The 17,111-nt window shown below is 49.7% G+C and overlaps 2 protein-coding genes across 2 annotated transcripts; both read right to left on the bottom strand.

Annotated features, from left to right (window-relative positions):
* Positions 1–3,373: 3,373 nt before the first annotated feature.
* On the bottom strand, positions 3,374–4,648 carry AYL99_08696 (hypothetical protein; the record flags this gene model as incomplete). The annotated part of the gene is made up of 1 exon (XM_018840204.1): positions 3,374–4,648. The coding sequence occupies one exon, from the start codon at positions 4,646–4,648 to the stop codon at positions 3,374–3,376; it is 1,275 nt and encodes a 424-aa protein (XP_018689951.1).
* Positions 4,649–14,530: 9,882 nt separating this feature from the next.
* Positions 14,531–16,982, bottom strand: AYL99_08695 (hypothetical protein; the record flags this gene model as incomplete). Its single annotated transcript, XM_018840203.1, has 2 exons — positions 14,531–14,734; positions 14,790–16,982. 2 exons carry the CDS (start codon positions 16,980–16,982, stop codon positions 14,531–14,533), a joined length of 2,397 nt encoding a protein of 798 aa, XP_018689950.1.
* Positions 16,983–17,111: the final 129 nt, after the last annotated feature.

Here is a 17,111-nt window from a genome sequence, read left to right as displayed (position 1 = left end):
GACGAAAAGATTATCGCTGGCCATAAGAATGAAAGTGTAGAAGAGTGGGTTGAAAGTGAAGAGAAACGGCGAGCTTGGTGGTCAGTCTTCGAGATTGATAGCTTTGCATCGACGATCACAATTTCCCCGTATGGCCTCAACCGGGATCGATGTCAAGTTATGTTACCGGTCTCGGATGAAGCGTGGTTCAGCAACACACCACTTTCTTCCGCTCTATTACGCACAGACCTGAAATCGACATGGAAGAGTTTGGAGAACTCCCCGAACCAAGACGGACGAGCTTGGTATCTCATATGCAACTACCTCGTGACGGCGGTCCATGACATGTGGCACTCGCCAGGCAGACCTACTGCTAAAGCACACAAAGAGCTTGCGACAGCGATTCGTTGCCTGGCCCTCGCCCTTCCACCAAACTTCAATTTGTCCTCCGGCCGCCCGGTATTTAGCCAGAAAAACTGGGTAAATTCCTGTTGGATTATTTCCACGCATTTAATGTTACAAGCGTGAGTATTTCCAGCCTTCCCGCTCTTCATTTTGGTTATGGATGAAGACTCCTGACCGACCAGCTCCGGATAACTCACTAATACACATATATAATCTAGCGCTATCATGTTCCTTGACCTTTGGAAACCAGAATTAATTATGCAGTCTCCAAGCGCCCCTCCAAACTTCAAGCGGTGTCGAAGCACTACTGCTGATATGTTTGCGGCACTCCAAGCTTGGGCTCCAGAATATATGCCTTTCTCGCCAATTGTAGCTTGCAGCCTTCTGGGTCCTTACGCGGGCCATCTCGAAAATTGCCTAGGTCAAGAAGCTGCCTCAAGATACGATGATGAAATCAACGGTAGCATACAAGAGATCGAGATCCTCAAGCTTTGTCTTAACCGCCATGCCTACTACTGGACTCTGGGCACGATCTTGCTTGGTGAGTTCCTTTATCATACTTGCCAGTCCGGCTCTGATGACACATGGTTGACGATCCGTGAAGATATAGTCAAGCTTTATACAGACTCAGACCCTGACACAGTTTCGATGGTGCGACGTGCGCAATTGACGAAACATCGTCTCGTGTTCGTTCCTATGTCCCTGCTTGGCCATGAAGGTGTTTGACAGGTGAATAACCTGCCATACATCCGGAGTATATCAAGAAGAGAGAAGAGGTTAAGCGCGACCGAATGCCCCAACGCCTCCTCAAAACATCGCGGTCACCAGCGCAGCAACCATCTAGATCCGGGACATTCCAGCAGGATTCTGCTTAGGCGTTTTGCTCCAGAGCTTTCGTCACCAGATCACTGCGACAGCAAGGTCAGCCCAGCCGTCGAGAGCATCAGAAGCCGAGGATAAGTCTTTACGTGTCCATACAGGCCCGGACTTTGACAATTCTATTGTCGTCATTGAAAATTACGAGCCAAGCATACGCATTTCTAAAATGCAGGCCGTTCTTGCAATAGATATTCACGGCTTCCATCTCCACACATGCCTGATTGCCATCGACGGTAAGATCTTGAACTATCAGCCTCAGCGGGACCGCGAAAGTTTTGGCGAGTGGGGCGGTTCCTTCTCGAAAATCCTTCACGGATTTAACTGGCCTTCAGAAATGATCTTTGATCAGAGGGGTTGTCTAGGCAACCGTACCTAGACCAGTCTGCTTTTCAGAGGCTATACGGACCTTTTAAGATCCATTCGACGTTTGGCTCCACGTGGGAGAAGAATGCCGGTGTATCACCTCGAACAATATTCTCAAAAATCTCGAGGACCTCTTCTTTAGTAGGCATCTTGCTAATTGGGAGCTACCAATATCTCGGTATCTTGTGCAGTACGTTTTGTCCAACTCTTCTCGACGCAGCAGGCGAGCAATACGGATGGACGGGGTAGATACTTTGGAGGTGCTTCAGGGTAGACATTTGAAATCTCAAGAGACCAGAGTCGCAGTCTTCACCACAGTTCATACATTGGTCCTTCTCCTTCCTGCTCCCCTCGGAGGAATGAGGTGATGTTGTGCGGAATATGCATGGACCAGCCGCGCAACACTTGATCGGAGCGTAGGTTCTTTCGCGGAGTTTCAGGACATTGCTACGCGGAGGGCGGAGCCCTACCTGTTTCCCGATTCCGGTGAAAAAGACAAGACGGGGTGTAGTCTTGTTACGTCACGCCTTTTTCCACATTTTGAAAGTTGGTGCTTCATTTCGTTCTTTGCCGAAGTCAATACATTTGGGGTGTGGTGTTCGTGGTGGCGCAATCCCGAAGCCATCCATATCTGACCCGGAGCAACATTGAAGCTGTGTGCTGCAGTCTTCAGAATGTCAAGCTCACCTCTGCGTATCCTCCTTGCCCTCAAAGAGAGCCTTCTAGCCGCGAGCGAAAGGGGGAGAATGGGGCCTTGGGCGATAGGCTTCATCGTGCTTTTACCGTACTTTCTTCTATATCTACGGACGGGGTTGAGAAGTCCACTACGAGGTGTGCCTGGGCCATTCATAACTCGGTTCACCGGCCTATACCGCTTATCCCTAGTCTGGAAAGGAGACTCCCCTCGTCGATATCGCCAGATTCATGAACGATACAGCCGGATCGTCCGAGTGGGTCCTAATCACATCTCTATATCGGATCCCGCAATGATATCAATAGTTGACGGCATTGGAAGTGGCTTCTTAAAGGTATCTTGAAAGAACGCTGTCGTGATGCTGTCAGAATTGACTATAGATTTAGACCGAATTCTACGCTCTCAGCGTCGCATTTTATAAGGGAGAAGAAATGGATACATCGTTTTCAGCGCGTGATCCTAGCTACCATAAAACTCTACGAAGTCAGGCCGCCGGAATTTACTCAATATCAAACATCCGTAAATTAGAGGGCCACACAGATGAGTGCTCCAAGATCTTCATTAACAAAATGTGAGAGCACCAGGGTGCAACAATAGATCTCGCCGTTTGGCTATAGTGGTATGCCTTTGATGTAATGGGGAGCATTACTTTTCAAAGGAGGTTTGGTTTTCTCGACAACGAAATGGACGTTGTGAATGTCCTTTGTGCTACCGGTAGGAATAGTAGTATAGGATGCGATCCAAATGATAGATGGCAGCCTCGGGGTCTTTACAGAGATTGCTCGCTTCGTTAGGGGAGGTTCCAAGAGGGAGCCGACCCCCAGCGTACGGTAAGTATGCGCCGAGCCAGCTGGCAAGGCGATTCCCAAGATAGTCTAGTGTGAAGGGATATGCTAGCTTGGCATAGCCATAACACTTAGTATGGCTATGACACCTGGTGTCGCTACCTACTTCCCATTCTTCCGCCCAGGTCGCTGTCACGACCTGGCCGCAGGTCAATTCGCCTTACACTATTCAGCCGCATGCCATTCAGCCTTGCGAGCCCACGCGTAACTAGTTTACAGCTGATGCTGTCACGTCTTCACAGGTTTCGAGATGAATAACCTCACCTTGATTGCCGGTGGTATGCGGACCCTTGAGAGTGTTCTGTCGATTCACGTCTGTTGATAGTGTGAAGTTGTCTTGAATGTCTCGTTGGTAAACAGCGACCTCATCGGCATCTCCGAAAATCGCGGCTACCTCCTCCAATGGCAGGCCATTCGTATCCGGGAAGAGGATCCATATAACCACCGCCCCTATTGTGCTAGAAATGATGAAGCACAAGTAAAACTTCCACCCGATTGTAGCAAACGCGGTTGGGGCGCTCTGGAGCCATACAATGTTCATGAGCGCGACCATCGCGACACCCGCACACATTCCCTTTGCACGAAGGTGGGTTGGAAAGATTTCGCCCATATACGACAAAAAGGTCCCGTTGATACAGACATCGTAGAAGACCAGGAAGACGAAGAACATTGCCACGGCTGCCTGCAACGCTACCTTCTTGTCTGACGGGACAAAGTTGGCGACTAGAGCTGCTTCAACGATCAGGCAGGCTGTGCACCCTAGAAGACCAAAAGCAAGATATTTCGGTCTCGGAAAGCGATCTACCAAGATCATGCCGATAATATTGAGACCAACAGATAAAGTATTCCAGCCGGCAGGGTAGATGAGTTGCTTGGCCGGAGAGAAGCCCAATGATCTGTAAAGCAAAGGTCCGTAGTTGTTGATGACTAGAACACCAGAGCATTGAGAAATTCCGGTCATCGTCACGGCCAAAAGTAACCTCTTTCGATAGGAGGGCTTGGTGAGGATATGGAGCCAGGAGTTTCCTAAGGTTCTGTCGAGAGCAACCTGTTTCTGGATCTGGTAGAATTCCGCCTTCGCAGCGTCACCGCTACGGGGGTCCTTTGGATTTGCATGCAGTTTGAACAATATTGTTTCAGCCTCAACATCTCGTCCTTTCATCATTAGCCACCTCGGGCTTTCTGGGACGAACAGAAGGCCCACCAAGAGGCAAAGGGGCCAAAAACATTGAATAGCGATAACTGGTCGCCACGTGTTAGACCCTCCGGTCGTCGTCCAAAAGTAGAAGCCAAACCCTACCCAGCCCGAGGCCATGTAGCCAACTACACACATAGTTGCGTGAAAGTCGACCATAGCGCCTCGTATATTAGCAGGTACAATTTCGCTGATCAAGATCGGCACTGCAGCCAGACTGCTCCATGAGGACGCTCCAGCAACGAATCGGAAGGCAATAAATTCAGCAACATGAGTGGAGCCAGCCATAACTGCTCCAGATATGATGGCAAGAGTTGCAGCCTCGTCGGGGTTAGTCCGAAGAACCAAGGTAGAGTCGGAAATGGTGCAAGAACTTACGGTTGCGCAGGCTGCCTTACGACCATACCTATCTGCAATTGCAGGCAAGGAAAGGGTGCCAACTACTCCACCAGCCTGAAACAGGCCATTCATTGTTGAGATTAAGTCTGTTCCCTTGGGCCGAGTCGCGAGCTGAAAGTACTCAGAAAAAGAGGGTTGACCTGATTGTCAACCATGAGCACTGTGGCCATTCCTCCAATCTGGTCTCTACTGACCTAATGTCGGACCGATGACAGCAGCTGTGTATCCGAAGGTCATTGAACCGAAACCCAGGACCGCCAGAACGGCACAAGTGTGAACGTTCAACTTTTGTCGTTGGAGAAGTCCCTCCTCGAGGGAGTGGCGAGCCATGTCGCCGGAACTGTGTAGAGCAGCTACGTCTGCAAGGTTTACAAAGTTCTTGTAGAAAAAGAGGAAGGAACTATGAACAGAGTAACTTGTTCGAATTTAACCTCGTTATATGAGACTGCTCTACGCCCTCAGATTTCTCAACACGGACGCCGACCGCCATCCGCCACCGGATGTCTTAGATGCCGGAAACTATCGTTCGATGTCGAGTCTACAGGAATGGGGAGCAAGTAAGCTCATTCATTCATTTCCAATGCGCGCAACTTTACTTACAGATCGGAGTAAGGCACGGGGTCGGGAAATAGGTAGTCGCAATCTCCATCTCGTTGATCCGAAATACCCCGGGGCTTTAGCTTACCTCCGTCTCCATTCCGCTAATACCAATACCGTGGTTTATGTAACAGTACTCAAATATTTCGGCATACCATCAATACTCCGGTATAGTGATGCACATGACTAAGGAGACGGAACACTATAACATTGTTCTTCCCGGGAAGATTATAGCTCCTACGCCGAGACCGAAGAGTCTACTTTTGTCCCTACAGGGCTTCCTTCTCCTGACACTCACATTCCTAAATTGACTACTGCCATAAGAACCAGATACAGCTTGTTGCACAAGAGCATGTGAAGCTGGTAGGAGACTGCCGACAGTATGCCTACTAGAGAAGAAATCCGCCACGTTTTTGACCATATCGTCAGAGGTGATATGCCGGGATTCTTTTCCCACGTCGAGCCGAATGTTGATTGGATTTTGAAAGGTCTGAGTAGTCTAGCGATCCGAACGAATCTAAACACTCCTCTTCTAATTCATTCCTGCTGATCAAGACTATCCCTCGATAGGCCGCTTCTGCAAAATTTCTGGTCAATATAAATCTGTGCAAGCCTTTCGGGAGGGAACCAGTCCGCTCGCAGCGACGTTTGCGGTCCCGCTGACGCTCGTAATCCAAGATCTTATAGTGGACGGTAATCAAGCGTGTGTGGAGCTCAAAGCAGTTAATGTCCACTGCAAAAACGGTCTCCCTTTCCCCAATGAGTACGCTTGGCTCGTAACTTTCAATGATGACAACAAAATTGTCAAAGTTCGAGCATATATGGACACGTAAATCCTACCCAGAATTTCCTAATATTGTTACTTGAATAAGCTGACCGTATTTTCGCAGTGATCTTGTGACGAAAGCCCTTGAGCAGAATATTTGAGCGAATTCGTCCTAAACTATTGAGCAAGATATCGCCGACGTTGGGGGAGTCGGATAACCTTGCTAAAATATATACTCTGGATTATATTCTCCGGCTTTATTTACTTGAGGGTTTCGGAGTCTGAAACATCAAGTAGCCTTAGACCAGAGGGATCTAGAGATGAATAGAAGACGACGTTTCATTAATTGTAATATTGCGAGCTCAAAGGAGAGGAAGCGCCTAAATATAGGTTGACTACATCTTTTGTAAATGTCCTTTGTGCTAACGATAGGAATAGTAGTATAGGATACGATCCAAATGATAGATAGCAGCCTCGGGGTCCATACAGAGATTGCTCGCTTCGTTAGGGGAGGTTCTAAGAAGGAGCCGACCCTAGCGTGCGGTAAGTTTGCGCCGAGCTAGCTAGTAAGGTAATTCCCAAGATAGTCTAGTGTGAAGGGATATGCTTAGCTTGGCATGGCTATAACACTTGATGTGGCCATGACAATAAGGAGGAGAGCTTCGGCTGCGGAGCGTAGGCGAAGGTTATGTACCTCGCACGCTGGTCCCCCCTCCTCTTTATGGGTGTAGCCTTTGTTCGTAACACCTTCATTAGTAACACAAGAATACCTTGTTTCGTAATAGTCTCCTATTACTTACCTAGAGATACCCCTGGCGCTTATAAGTCGACTTAGTAGTGTTATATATCTTGTTGGAAGAATGATCTGTATCCAACTATGTAAAAGGTAGATATGATCAAGATTTAGAACGAATCAGTTCGCTATCAGGTCTGGCACTGAGATTCAGTTACTCCAGAAAATTTTGTGTTAGTCGGTGAACTCGCCAGCTGAGGATAATTGATGTGGCTGATTCAAACAACAACTCGACTCCACGCGTCGTCCTCACGACGATAATTTCAGTGGTGTGATCTAGTTACTTGTCTGTGATGATGTTCGCTCTACGGTCGTATAAACTTCTAGTCGCCAATATATCATGGGACAACATCCATAGGCCACTCTGGGGCTTCGACATATATCCAAGCTCGCACTTACTAAAAGAGGGTCTTTAGATGTTTGGCACAAAACTCACTGATGCTACCAAGGTTGGTGCAGGGCCCATGACTCAGCACAGGTACTTGATCCGAGGCTCAATGAGTTCACGCTGTGCACGTAGGTCCAAATATATGGGGGTATGTTACGAATCGTGATGGCTTGAGACCGCCAGCACTGGGTAGTTGGGAGGGAGGCAGGTAAGCCGAAACAAGCAGGGTTGAGTCACGTGACCATGATCAGTAGGGATGAGTGGGGATCAGTGTGCTCAGTACTGAGCCACACTGATCACACTGAGTACGACGTCCATTGTACGACGGATGTCTATATAGTCGCGCTTCCCCCCATAGTAGATAGGACCTTCGTGGTCAACCTGAGTCTATAGTCGGACCCTACGGTTCTCAATGCTACGACTGCTATAGACACCACTGTGCCCCAGCCAGGGAACCTACGTGAATGAGCGGACGTCCTAGGGGTTCGGTCCGATTCGTGACATTTTGACCACCACCTATCATGGCAAGTGGTGTGAAGACTCAGGCCCGACAGAGCCTTTTACTAGGTAGTCTCGAAGGAAGAGACAGATCCAGTGCAGAAAGACCCTCACGGCATTTCACCACTTCCTCGAGATCACCACAACACGACAGACCAACATGATGAAGAGACATTCCATCAACACGACGCATCAACAAGACGCCCGTAGGGCTATGACTATTAGATTACGAGACCATACCATCCTATACAGACAGACACCACTGTGACCCAGCTACGGAACCTACGTGAATGCGCGGACGCCCTAGGGCGTCGGTCCGATTCATGACAAGGTGGAGCGTCATCCGTGACGCACGTACCTGACGGAAAACCGGAATCTCCATCACTCCGCAACTCCGCGTATCCACATAGTGTCAGACTGGGAGGGTCTTTGGGGGCTAATCTTGCAAGAACGGGGGATCTTTCCGCACAGGGCTATAGATATATCAAAAACTCGCAGATCATCTCGAGCCACAAAAAGCGGCCATTTCATATCGTCTTTCAAACAGGAGGACCTCCTTCTACATCCTTTCTTTGTTAATTGAAACCAGATTTCCTCATTCTCATTTCGCCCAAGCATAAACGGCACAGCCGTATGTAACCCCCCCCCTCCCCCCCCCGGAACATGGATACCAGCCGAGCAGTCGAGCTCGTGCGTCACATGGCGGAACGAGAAACATCCATAGAGATGGTTCCGGGCACTGAAATGATGATCGATGTCTCTCGGGCTCATCTTATACATGCCAGCAACAACCCCGATGCAGTTGTTCTGGTCCCTCAGCCAACAGACACCCGTCCGATCCCCTGGTAAGTGGCGTGTTTTTCTACGTCGTCTATATAAGTCCGCGCTCACAAATACCACTAGAACTGGAACTTGACGTGGAAAATCACTATCCTGATTGCGCAGTGCTCATTTGCGGCGTTCACCGTTATGCCTGTTCTTTCCCTTGGGCCCCTCTATCCTATTCTTATTCAAGAGTGGAATACTGATATCAAATCTATTTCAATTTTAGTAGTTCTACCCCCTGCCTATCTGCGTCTACATAAGAGAGGCTAATCCTCAAGATAGACTGGTGTGAATGCCGCCACCTACGGCACAGCCAATTTTATAATCGTACCATGTTGCAACATCTTTGGACGACGACCAACACTTCTAGTATGCTGCGCTATCATTGGCGCCTCGAATATCTGGATTGCGTTGTCAAAATCATACAATTCATTCTTAGGGGCAAGAATCCTAGCGGGGTTTGGGTCTGCAGCCAATGAAAGTGTCATGACTATCGTGGTGACAGATACCTTTTTCCTGCACCAGAGGGGACGTGCTTTGGCGCTCTATACGTAAATGCCCGTGAACATGGTATGAAAACTATCGGCTAACAGAAATATAGTGGCATATGGATGACTGGACAGCTAACTGGGCCCATTATCTCTGGTGCTTTTGCGCAACACATCAGTTGGCGCTGGTTCTACTGGTTCTGCACAATCATGAGCTTTGTCGTATTCATCATGCTTCTCGTTATGAACCCGGAGACTCGAAGAACACAATTTGAGAGGTCACCTCGGGATACCAGCCTTGACCAGCCAGAAGTCAACGACAAGTCCACACAGGCAGTGCACTCTGACGCTATCCCTTCAGGTAAGGCTGACCAAGAGGGATTACAAGACGCACAGCTGGCAGCCACTGAACAGTCAATCAACCTCACAGACGAATACATTGGTAAAGGACGACCGCAGCGGAGCCAGCTCCTTCCGTACCAGAAGGTATATAAGGGTGGCTGGCCGGCTATGATTCGTATGATATTGACTCCTGTCCTGATGTTTTTCCACCCTATCACATTTTGGGCCGCGATGATGAGTAACATTTCTGGAAACACCTACCTCGCGGTCGTTCTTACACAGTCTCAGGCGCTTGCGGCCCCACCCTATGATTGGTCTCCTCAGAGTGTGGGATTCTCCAGCTTTGCCCTCCTCGTCGGAGCTTGGATTGGATTTGCACTTGGTGGTCCACTATCTGACTGGGTCGCTATGAGATCAACGAAGAGAAACCATGGCGTACGGGAGCCTGAAGCAAGGCTGATAACAATTATCCCGTTCCTACTTTGTTGTCTTGTAGGCTGCGTTGTAAGTGGTATCTCGCCAACATTTGCTCCACTACTCATCAAGAATATTTAGGTTATCGCTGTTGGGTTCGATCATCAATGGACTTGGCGACCTCCAGTGGTTGTGGGATATACTTTGATAGGTATCATGGTGGTGACTCTACAATCCATTCCTCTCAACGTTAGTTTGACTACACCAGAGTTTTCTACGAGAAATTTGTTAATTGAGAGACACAGTACGCCATAGATTGTTACAGGCCAAGTGCCGGCGCTATCATGAATCTTCAGACAGTTGTCAAAAACGTGTTTGGTCTCGGAATGAGCTATTATCTCAATGGCTGGGTCACTGCGCACGGGTTTATTCCAGTCTTTATGACATTCATGGCGATGACGGTCGGGTGGGGCCTTATTGGGTTGGCAATCATGCTAAAATGGGGGAAGACAATGAGGCGGTGTACAAAGGACAGTTCTTGGCACCAAGAAGGCTATATTCAATGATACTTGAGTATTGCATAGTCAAAGTTCACAAACTAGTCGGCAGTCTGCTAGAGCGCTACAGTCGAGCGGGTGAAATCGAGAGGCTCTAAAAGCGGTCCTCTCGAATGGACAGATTTTGCCATAGATTGGGTTCGTCCATGAAATATCGGTACGGCGGGCGACCCTTTTCCTCCTCTGTGCATAGAGTAGATCTATACCTAGGCTAAATCTGACATCCATTAGAAAGTCCACGACACTAATTCTCCTGATCGCGAGTCGATAAGGCTGAATATTATACGCTTCCATCAGTTCTTAAGCTCGTGGATAACCCTCAAAAGCGGACATGATCTCGGAGGCATCACAAGACTCGATACCTTTACGCTAGATAACGCCCTCGTTCTGGCAATCGCCAATAAGAAGAGCCTCGATATACTTATCCTTAGCTTCCCAGTTTTCCAGGATCACTTCCGCATGATTCTATCTTACTTGAAGCGCCCGTCCTAGGACTAGAAGTGAGCTTACTATCGCGTCTTGCAGACTCTTGCTCGTATCGTTTCGAGTACGCGTTTCAACCTGCTCGATAAGCTTTTTTCTAACTTGGAAAGGTTGCGGCGGCGCGCTATAGATGGTCCCAGATTGTAAAGAGTATGGACGTAGGCTGCACCCGCACTTTCTCCCGCAAGTGTGACGTTGTTGGGATCGCCACCGAATCCTCGGATGACGTGGAGCGCGAGATTACAGGATCCGTTCGATAGATCGCCGAATTCGAAAATGTTGCCGGTAGTTCGGTGAGACGACAGTGATGGGCCTGTTTAGAGGGATCTGGAATACTTAGTCATCTGATCACTAGCATACGCCACCAACTTAATCTAGTCAAACTGAAAAATGACTGTCAATATCGCTTCAAGGTGCCGACGTACCGCAAACTCCAGACTTGATATTCGCATGAACTGCCATCATCTCTACCGTCAACTCTCCATCGCTTCTCTTTCGTGTTTGCCCGCATCTAAACCATCCTCCTGCAAAGTCATTCGGTCCAGCTGCTTTACAGTTACCTACTGCAGATAGCCTGCGCTCTGACCTTTTCCTCCCCTGGGCAATCCCGCCACAGCACTTATCCAGCCGCTTATTCACCCTCACTTGCTACAAACGACCGAGATCTGGACCAGTCTCTGCTTCCGTCACTTCCCTTCGCATTGACAGCAGAATAGCTTTTCTACTCACAACATCCCGCCAGCTCCCCCCTCCTCATCCACCTCAATTTGTCATCCCTGACGTCTCGTCCTCCTTCACCTCCTCTCCTCTCATCGTCTGGATAATTCTACGTTGGCCTCTCCAAGGTCATCTGGGATTCCCAAACCATGACCCCCTGTGGTACCGTCGGCTATACCGCCCCCGAGATCGTCAAGGACGAGCGATATAGCAAGTCTGTCGACATGTAGGCTCTCGGATGCGTGCTGTATACCTTACTCTGCGGCTTCCCTCCTTTGTACGACGAATCGATTCAAGTCCTGACGGAAAAGGTGGCCCGAAGTCAATACACTTTCCTCTCGCCTTGTCGGGACGACATCTCCAAGTCAGCTCAGGACTTGATCTCACACCTGCTTACCGTCAGCCCAGACGAACGATTCACGATTGGGGAATTCCTCGCACATCCCTGGATTCGAAAATCGTCAGATCCAACCTATGCTGCAGCAGATGCGCCGCCTTTGGTCACTCCCCTTGCTCGGTTTGTTTAAGTGCGCCTCGGTTTCTGGTGTCTGACTATTATTCTTTTGGAGATCCATATGCAGACTTTCGAGGTGTTGGATGCGAGCTTCGAGCGCTGACTAGACACCCGTCAACCGTGGGTTAGAGAAGGTTGCTTTCTGGTGAGATCTTGGGAGCCTAAAGGTCTGATCGAGGAGGAAGATTTTCGCGCCCAAGATGCTCACCTTTACGTTCCCGAGCTTTTAATTTTCGTTTCACTGTCGTTGGATAGAAGCAGCCGATGTCATGGCCCTAGTGGACGTCAGCTTCTCCCTACGTTGCCAAAAGGCCTGGATTCAGCGGCTCTTCACCCTGCAATATGAACAGGTTGGTCTTGAATTGTCGCCTGCGAGGCACGTTACCAAAGTTGTTCATTCCCCTGCGGTGCTACAGCTTTGTGTCGAGTCGGCACCGTTCAAACGCACATTTGACCTTCTTCCCGCGACAGTTGTCGCAGGCCATGGGTATTCGCCCGCTCATTTGTCACTGCCAAGTATTGTCTTTGAGATGTACCTAAGGAGGAAAGAACCAGCAACTGCGCGTAGAATGATTTTGAATCGACATGTCCGACTTGCTGGGAGGAGGTATACCTCGCATTTACCAGAATGGCTTCTTGGTGTCGTTCCTCATGTCGGCCCACCTCCTACTGGAGATGTTCAGCCCGTTGTACGAAGAGCATCACGGCTTTCGTCGCTTTGATAGGCCAAAGCTTTGTCGGCCGATACACGTGACTCCTCTTGCCGCACTGAGTGTAGATCTCGTCAGGGCTTGCAATTACGAGGGCTTCGGAGTATGGGAGCACTGCCGAAGGCAAGACGCGGGAGTTCGGGGCAGGCGGAGGACTTTCCCGTAGTGCGGTAAACATGACCGTCCAACCCTCCTTCAAAGGAACCGGTCCCGGGTAGGCCGAAAAGGACTCGATAAGAGCCCGTCCTTGCGGCTTGCACTCTGGTTTTCGTAGCACCTATTGTATCCTCAATGTTTTCGATTGGATATGTACCCATTCTCTTTGTACATCCCATATCCTGGCAGACCCCCTGCAGCTCGTCCCTCTGGAACTCCTGAGCGGCCATCCTATCCAATTTCATTGGCTCTCTATCAAGGATAAACGTCTGTACATCTCCTGCCGGTTCCATGTCGATTGGCCGTAGGTGGACGTTGTTATCAATCAATATCCACAAGGTCGGTACCGTTCACCTCATTCCAATGTTCTCCACACAGTCGTGCTTACGTGGTAGCGAAAGGACAATGCTGTTCAGTGTCCTGCCCTCATGAGTCTGCCTTACCAGCCCAATTTCTTCCGCATGACCATGTCCAACTAAGCAGAAACGCCCAACAATCAAGGCAATGAAAATCACCTCCCGACGCTCCTCCTAACGTGCGTTTGAGTCATGGATGCCGCCGTATTGTTCTCAACCCAGGCAGAACTGTAATCACAATATTATGTCCTATTGTGCCCAAGGTACGGATTCTGACCAGGTTAGGTGGGCAGGTTGGGACGGATCTTGCCGAGCATTTGCTATAACGGAGGCTAATTCTACCTCCATGGGCCGACGCATCCCACGATGTAGTCTGAGTGGGACAGTGGCTTCTACAAGTAGACGAAAACGAGCCAGTAGATGGTCATCGACTTAGAGATAAGTAGGCTCGGTACGAAGGCGCTACCTGCTATATCAGTCAGCATCATAAATTTGGAAATACTAGCCATAGACGACTCGTTCATTGGCATGTCTGCACCTCGTAGATGATCGGGCAGTACGCTGCTAAATAGGTCAAAAAAGTTTCGACGTAGCTGTCCTCGTCCGGAATGTCGTCGATTCGACGCCTTCGAATTCTTGAACTGAAAACTTGCGACAAACTCCAGGATTGGGTTGGACGCGTCACCACGCCAGGCAGCAGGCTACTGAGAGCACAGCTGGGCAGCTGTAGCCGCGGACCCAAAAGTGCACCTGAGCCTGAACTGGCTTCTACGAATAGGCATCGGGCAGCGCTCCCTGTGGCTCGCCCACTGCTCAGGAGCGCTCCCCTATACTCTCCCGTGCTCGGCCGGGCCTCCCTCGATGCTCCGTCACGTGCCCGAGTAAAGCGGCCTCGCTCCCTTTCCTGAACGAAAATGGTAACGGATAAAGCACAGTTCGGGGCATATATAATATATATATATATATATAATCTCCATCCGACAAAACTTTTCGTTTTCTCTGCTCCATACCGTAAAGGGGACTTTGCGCCCAAAAAGCTTTTTCTGCAGGGATTCTTTGCTCCGTACACAACCTGACTTGACTGGGTTGTTTCTGTAACCCAGTCTCAGGGAGACCTTCCGAGTGGTAGGCTCCGATTCTTAACATTCTCCCTCACCACTCTCGGCATCACACAATCTTATACACCTTCTTGCACCACCAAAAGCATATGACCCCAAATATGAGCAGGCCGGCTGTGGTCCCCCAGAACCAATTCAGATTATCCACATCTTGACCAGGGACTTTGAAATTGCCGCCAAACATACCGGTCACAATGTTCATAGGGAGGACAATGGTTCCGAGCACGGTCAACTTGCCCAATACATCGGCAGTCTAGCAGAGTATGTCAGTATGATGACAGTGGAGTTGACGCTTGATTGTAACATACCTTCTCCTGCCTCTCATTCATATGGATGCTGACCTGGGCCAGGTAATTCCCATGCGCCCTGGATAGCACCATCTCGTAATGCGACAAGTTTCCAGTCATAGTCAGGATGTGGTCCTGAATATCGCCCAGGTACAAACCAATTTCCGATTTGGGAGCTACTTCCCACTGCTCGTTGCATCGTTTTGCGAAACCTTTGATAACATCGGCCTTGTTGCCCAGCAGTCGGTACAGTGACATGACCTTTTTGCGACACTCGCCTATGCGGATGAGCATGTCGATGCCACTGATTCCCGCCTCACCGGCGTCTGATCTCTTTTCGTCAATTTTCTTCTCGCTGTGCTCCCGCGCGAGGACATCTGTGTGCTGGAACGCTCGCAGGATTAATTCGTCAATCGTGTCGACTTCTTCTTCAATGTGAGTAATCAGCGGTCCGTAGACGTCGGTGATGTCGTCGATGATGGCATAAGAGATCCAATCCGCACTGAGAATGAGATAGTCCGAAAGTTGGCGAATACGTCTTCGAACGTTTGCCGGGTGAGGTATCTGGGAGAAGTGGAAAGTGACGATACCATATCGAAACACGCAGACAAACATATTGATAGGTTCCATGTAGTCCTCACTATTGGTGTCCTGCTCAAACGTCCGATAATTGATAAAATAGTAATTGCGAAACAGCTCCACCTTCTCACGAGCCTCTTGCATCATGATATCTTCTGATGTGAGAGCATGGATTCCGAATGTTTTCGAGAGAACACGCATTTCCTGATCCGTTGGACACAAGACATCGAGCCAGAAAGTCGGCCGTGGACCAAATTTCTTCGGCTTCGAAGGGCGAGTGGAAGCAGGTTTCTTCTGTGGTGTCGCTGCACCCGAGTTCTTGCTCTTATCGGAACTTTTTCCACTGGCCACAGGCTTCAACTGGTTTGTCTCGACAAGGCTAGGCATTCCAGAATGTATCTCAACGTCCGTTGCGCTTTTAGGGCTTTGCAATGCACTAGGAATTTCCGGGGCGTGACTGATCTCCAACAGATCCTCTTCCTCCTCGGAACTTGAATCGATCAATTCGGGTGGATCTGGGATGAAGAGCTCGCGGAAAGTCCCTCCTGGCTGCACCAATTCCGATATCGTCTCAGCGTGAATTGTACTCTCGAATTCTTCGTTGAAATAAGTGTATCTGTATTGCTTGTCTTCCTCGACGTGGTGCCAGACGTTCTTCTGAGGCCGGAGCCTTCCCTCGACGAAAACAGGCTCATTGACTCGTTTTGCCCGTCGTTCCCCCGCCTCCCTGGCCTCTTTCTCTTCTCGACTCCACTCGTCCAGAACCCACAGATTTGGCCACTCTCGTTCTCGGCGTTTCCGTCGCTGGCCACTGCTATGGTGTTCCTGTGGCTGCGTTCTGTGGTAGTACTCGTCACCAGCCTCTGATACTTCATCTGCAGGGAAGCACACGTCTACCTCAGCTGGCATAGTCATTGAACGATGCCGTTGAACTCCACCTGGTCGAAGTCTTGGACTCGGTGGTGCAGAGTTGGGTTCGTTGTTTCCACCAGGATCGATCATGATCAACGCATCTTTGTTGGCGGCATTGAGATTCCTTCGACTGTCGGGAGAACGTGTGAGAAAATTGCCGTCGTCGACCATAACATCGCCATAGTGAGGTTGAAGGTTAGGGCTCGGGGGAATGGACGGCGGATTGTTAACGTCGTAACTTTGGTCAGATTTAGGAAACGAATGTCCAGGAGTGCCGAGTGTCCTCTTTCTTTGGGGTTGTCTTGAAGCCGACGACAGCGTAGAGGTATGCGACTTGACCCTAAAAAGCCCATAGCCAGCCTCGGCGGGAGTCTTGGGTTTTGCTCCACCACCAACTAAGGGTGTGCGGTCGTTAACATCCTCATTGTCCGATGCATTGGAACTCGAAGCATCAGGCTGAGTCCGCTGTCTCTTTTGCGTGCCGGGGTCAAATTTGGGAAAAGCGGCACTCCGATATGATGCAGCAAAGAAGGGAGCCAAACGGCTGTCTCGCCGAGGACGTAACGTGGGCTGATCTCGGTGGTCTAGAAGCGCTTCACTGTCGAGACTGTCATCGCTGATGTTGCCTCGAGTGGTCTGGTAGAAAGGGGGCCGTGCACCGGGAGCCTCCTGGGCCTCTTCGATCAATGGATCGCCCGTTGGTACATCTCTGCCACTTTGCATTGGGGAGGTCTCTGAAGGAGCAACAAAAGATTGACGTCTATTCCTCCTCTTTTTGCCTCCACGGTGTTTTCTTTTCTTTTTGCCATCCGCATGCGCTGTGGAGACGGTGGAGAGTCGGGCTTCGCTTGG

This window comes from Fonsecaea erecta (assembly GCF_001651985.1).
Source record: "Fonsecaea erecta strain CBS 125763 chromosome Unknown Scaff8, whole genome shotgun sequence".
Classification (NCBI taxonomy): Eukaryota; Fungi; Ascomycota; class Eurotiomycetes; order Chaetothyriales; family Herpotrichiellaceae; genus Fonsecaea; species Fonsecaea erecta.
Note: the sequence above shows the minus strand (reverse complement) of the source record. Positions and strands in the feature narration are given on the sequence as shown.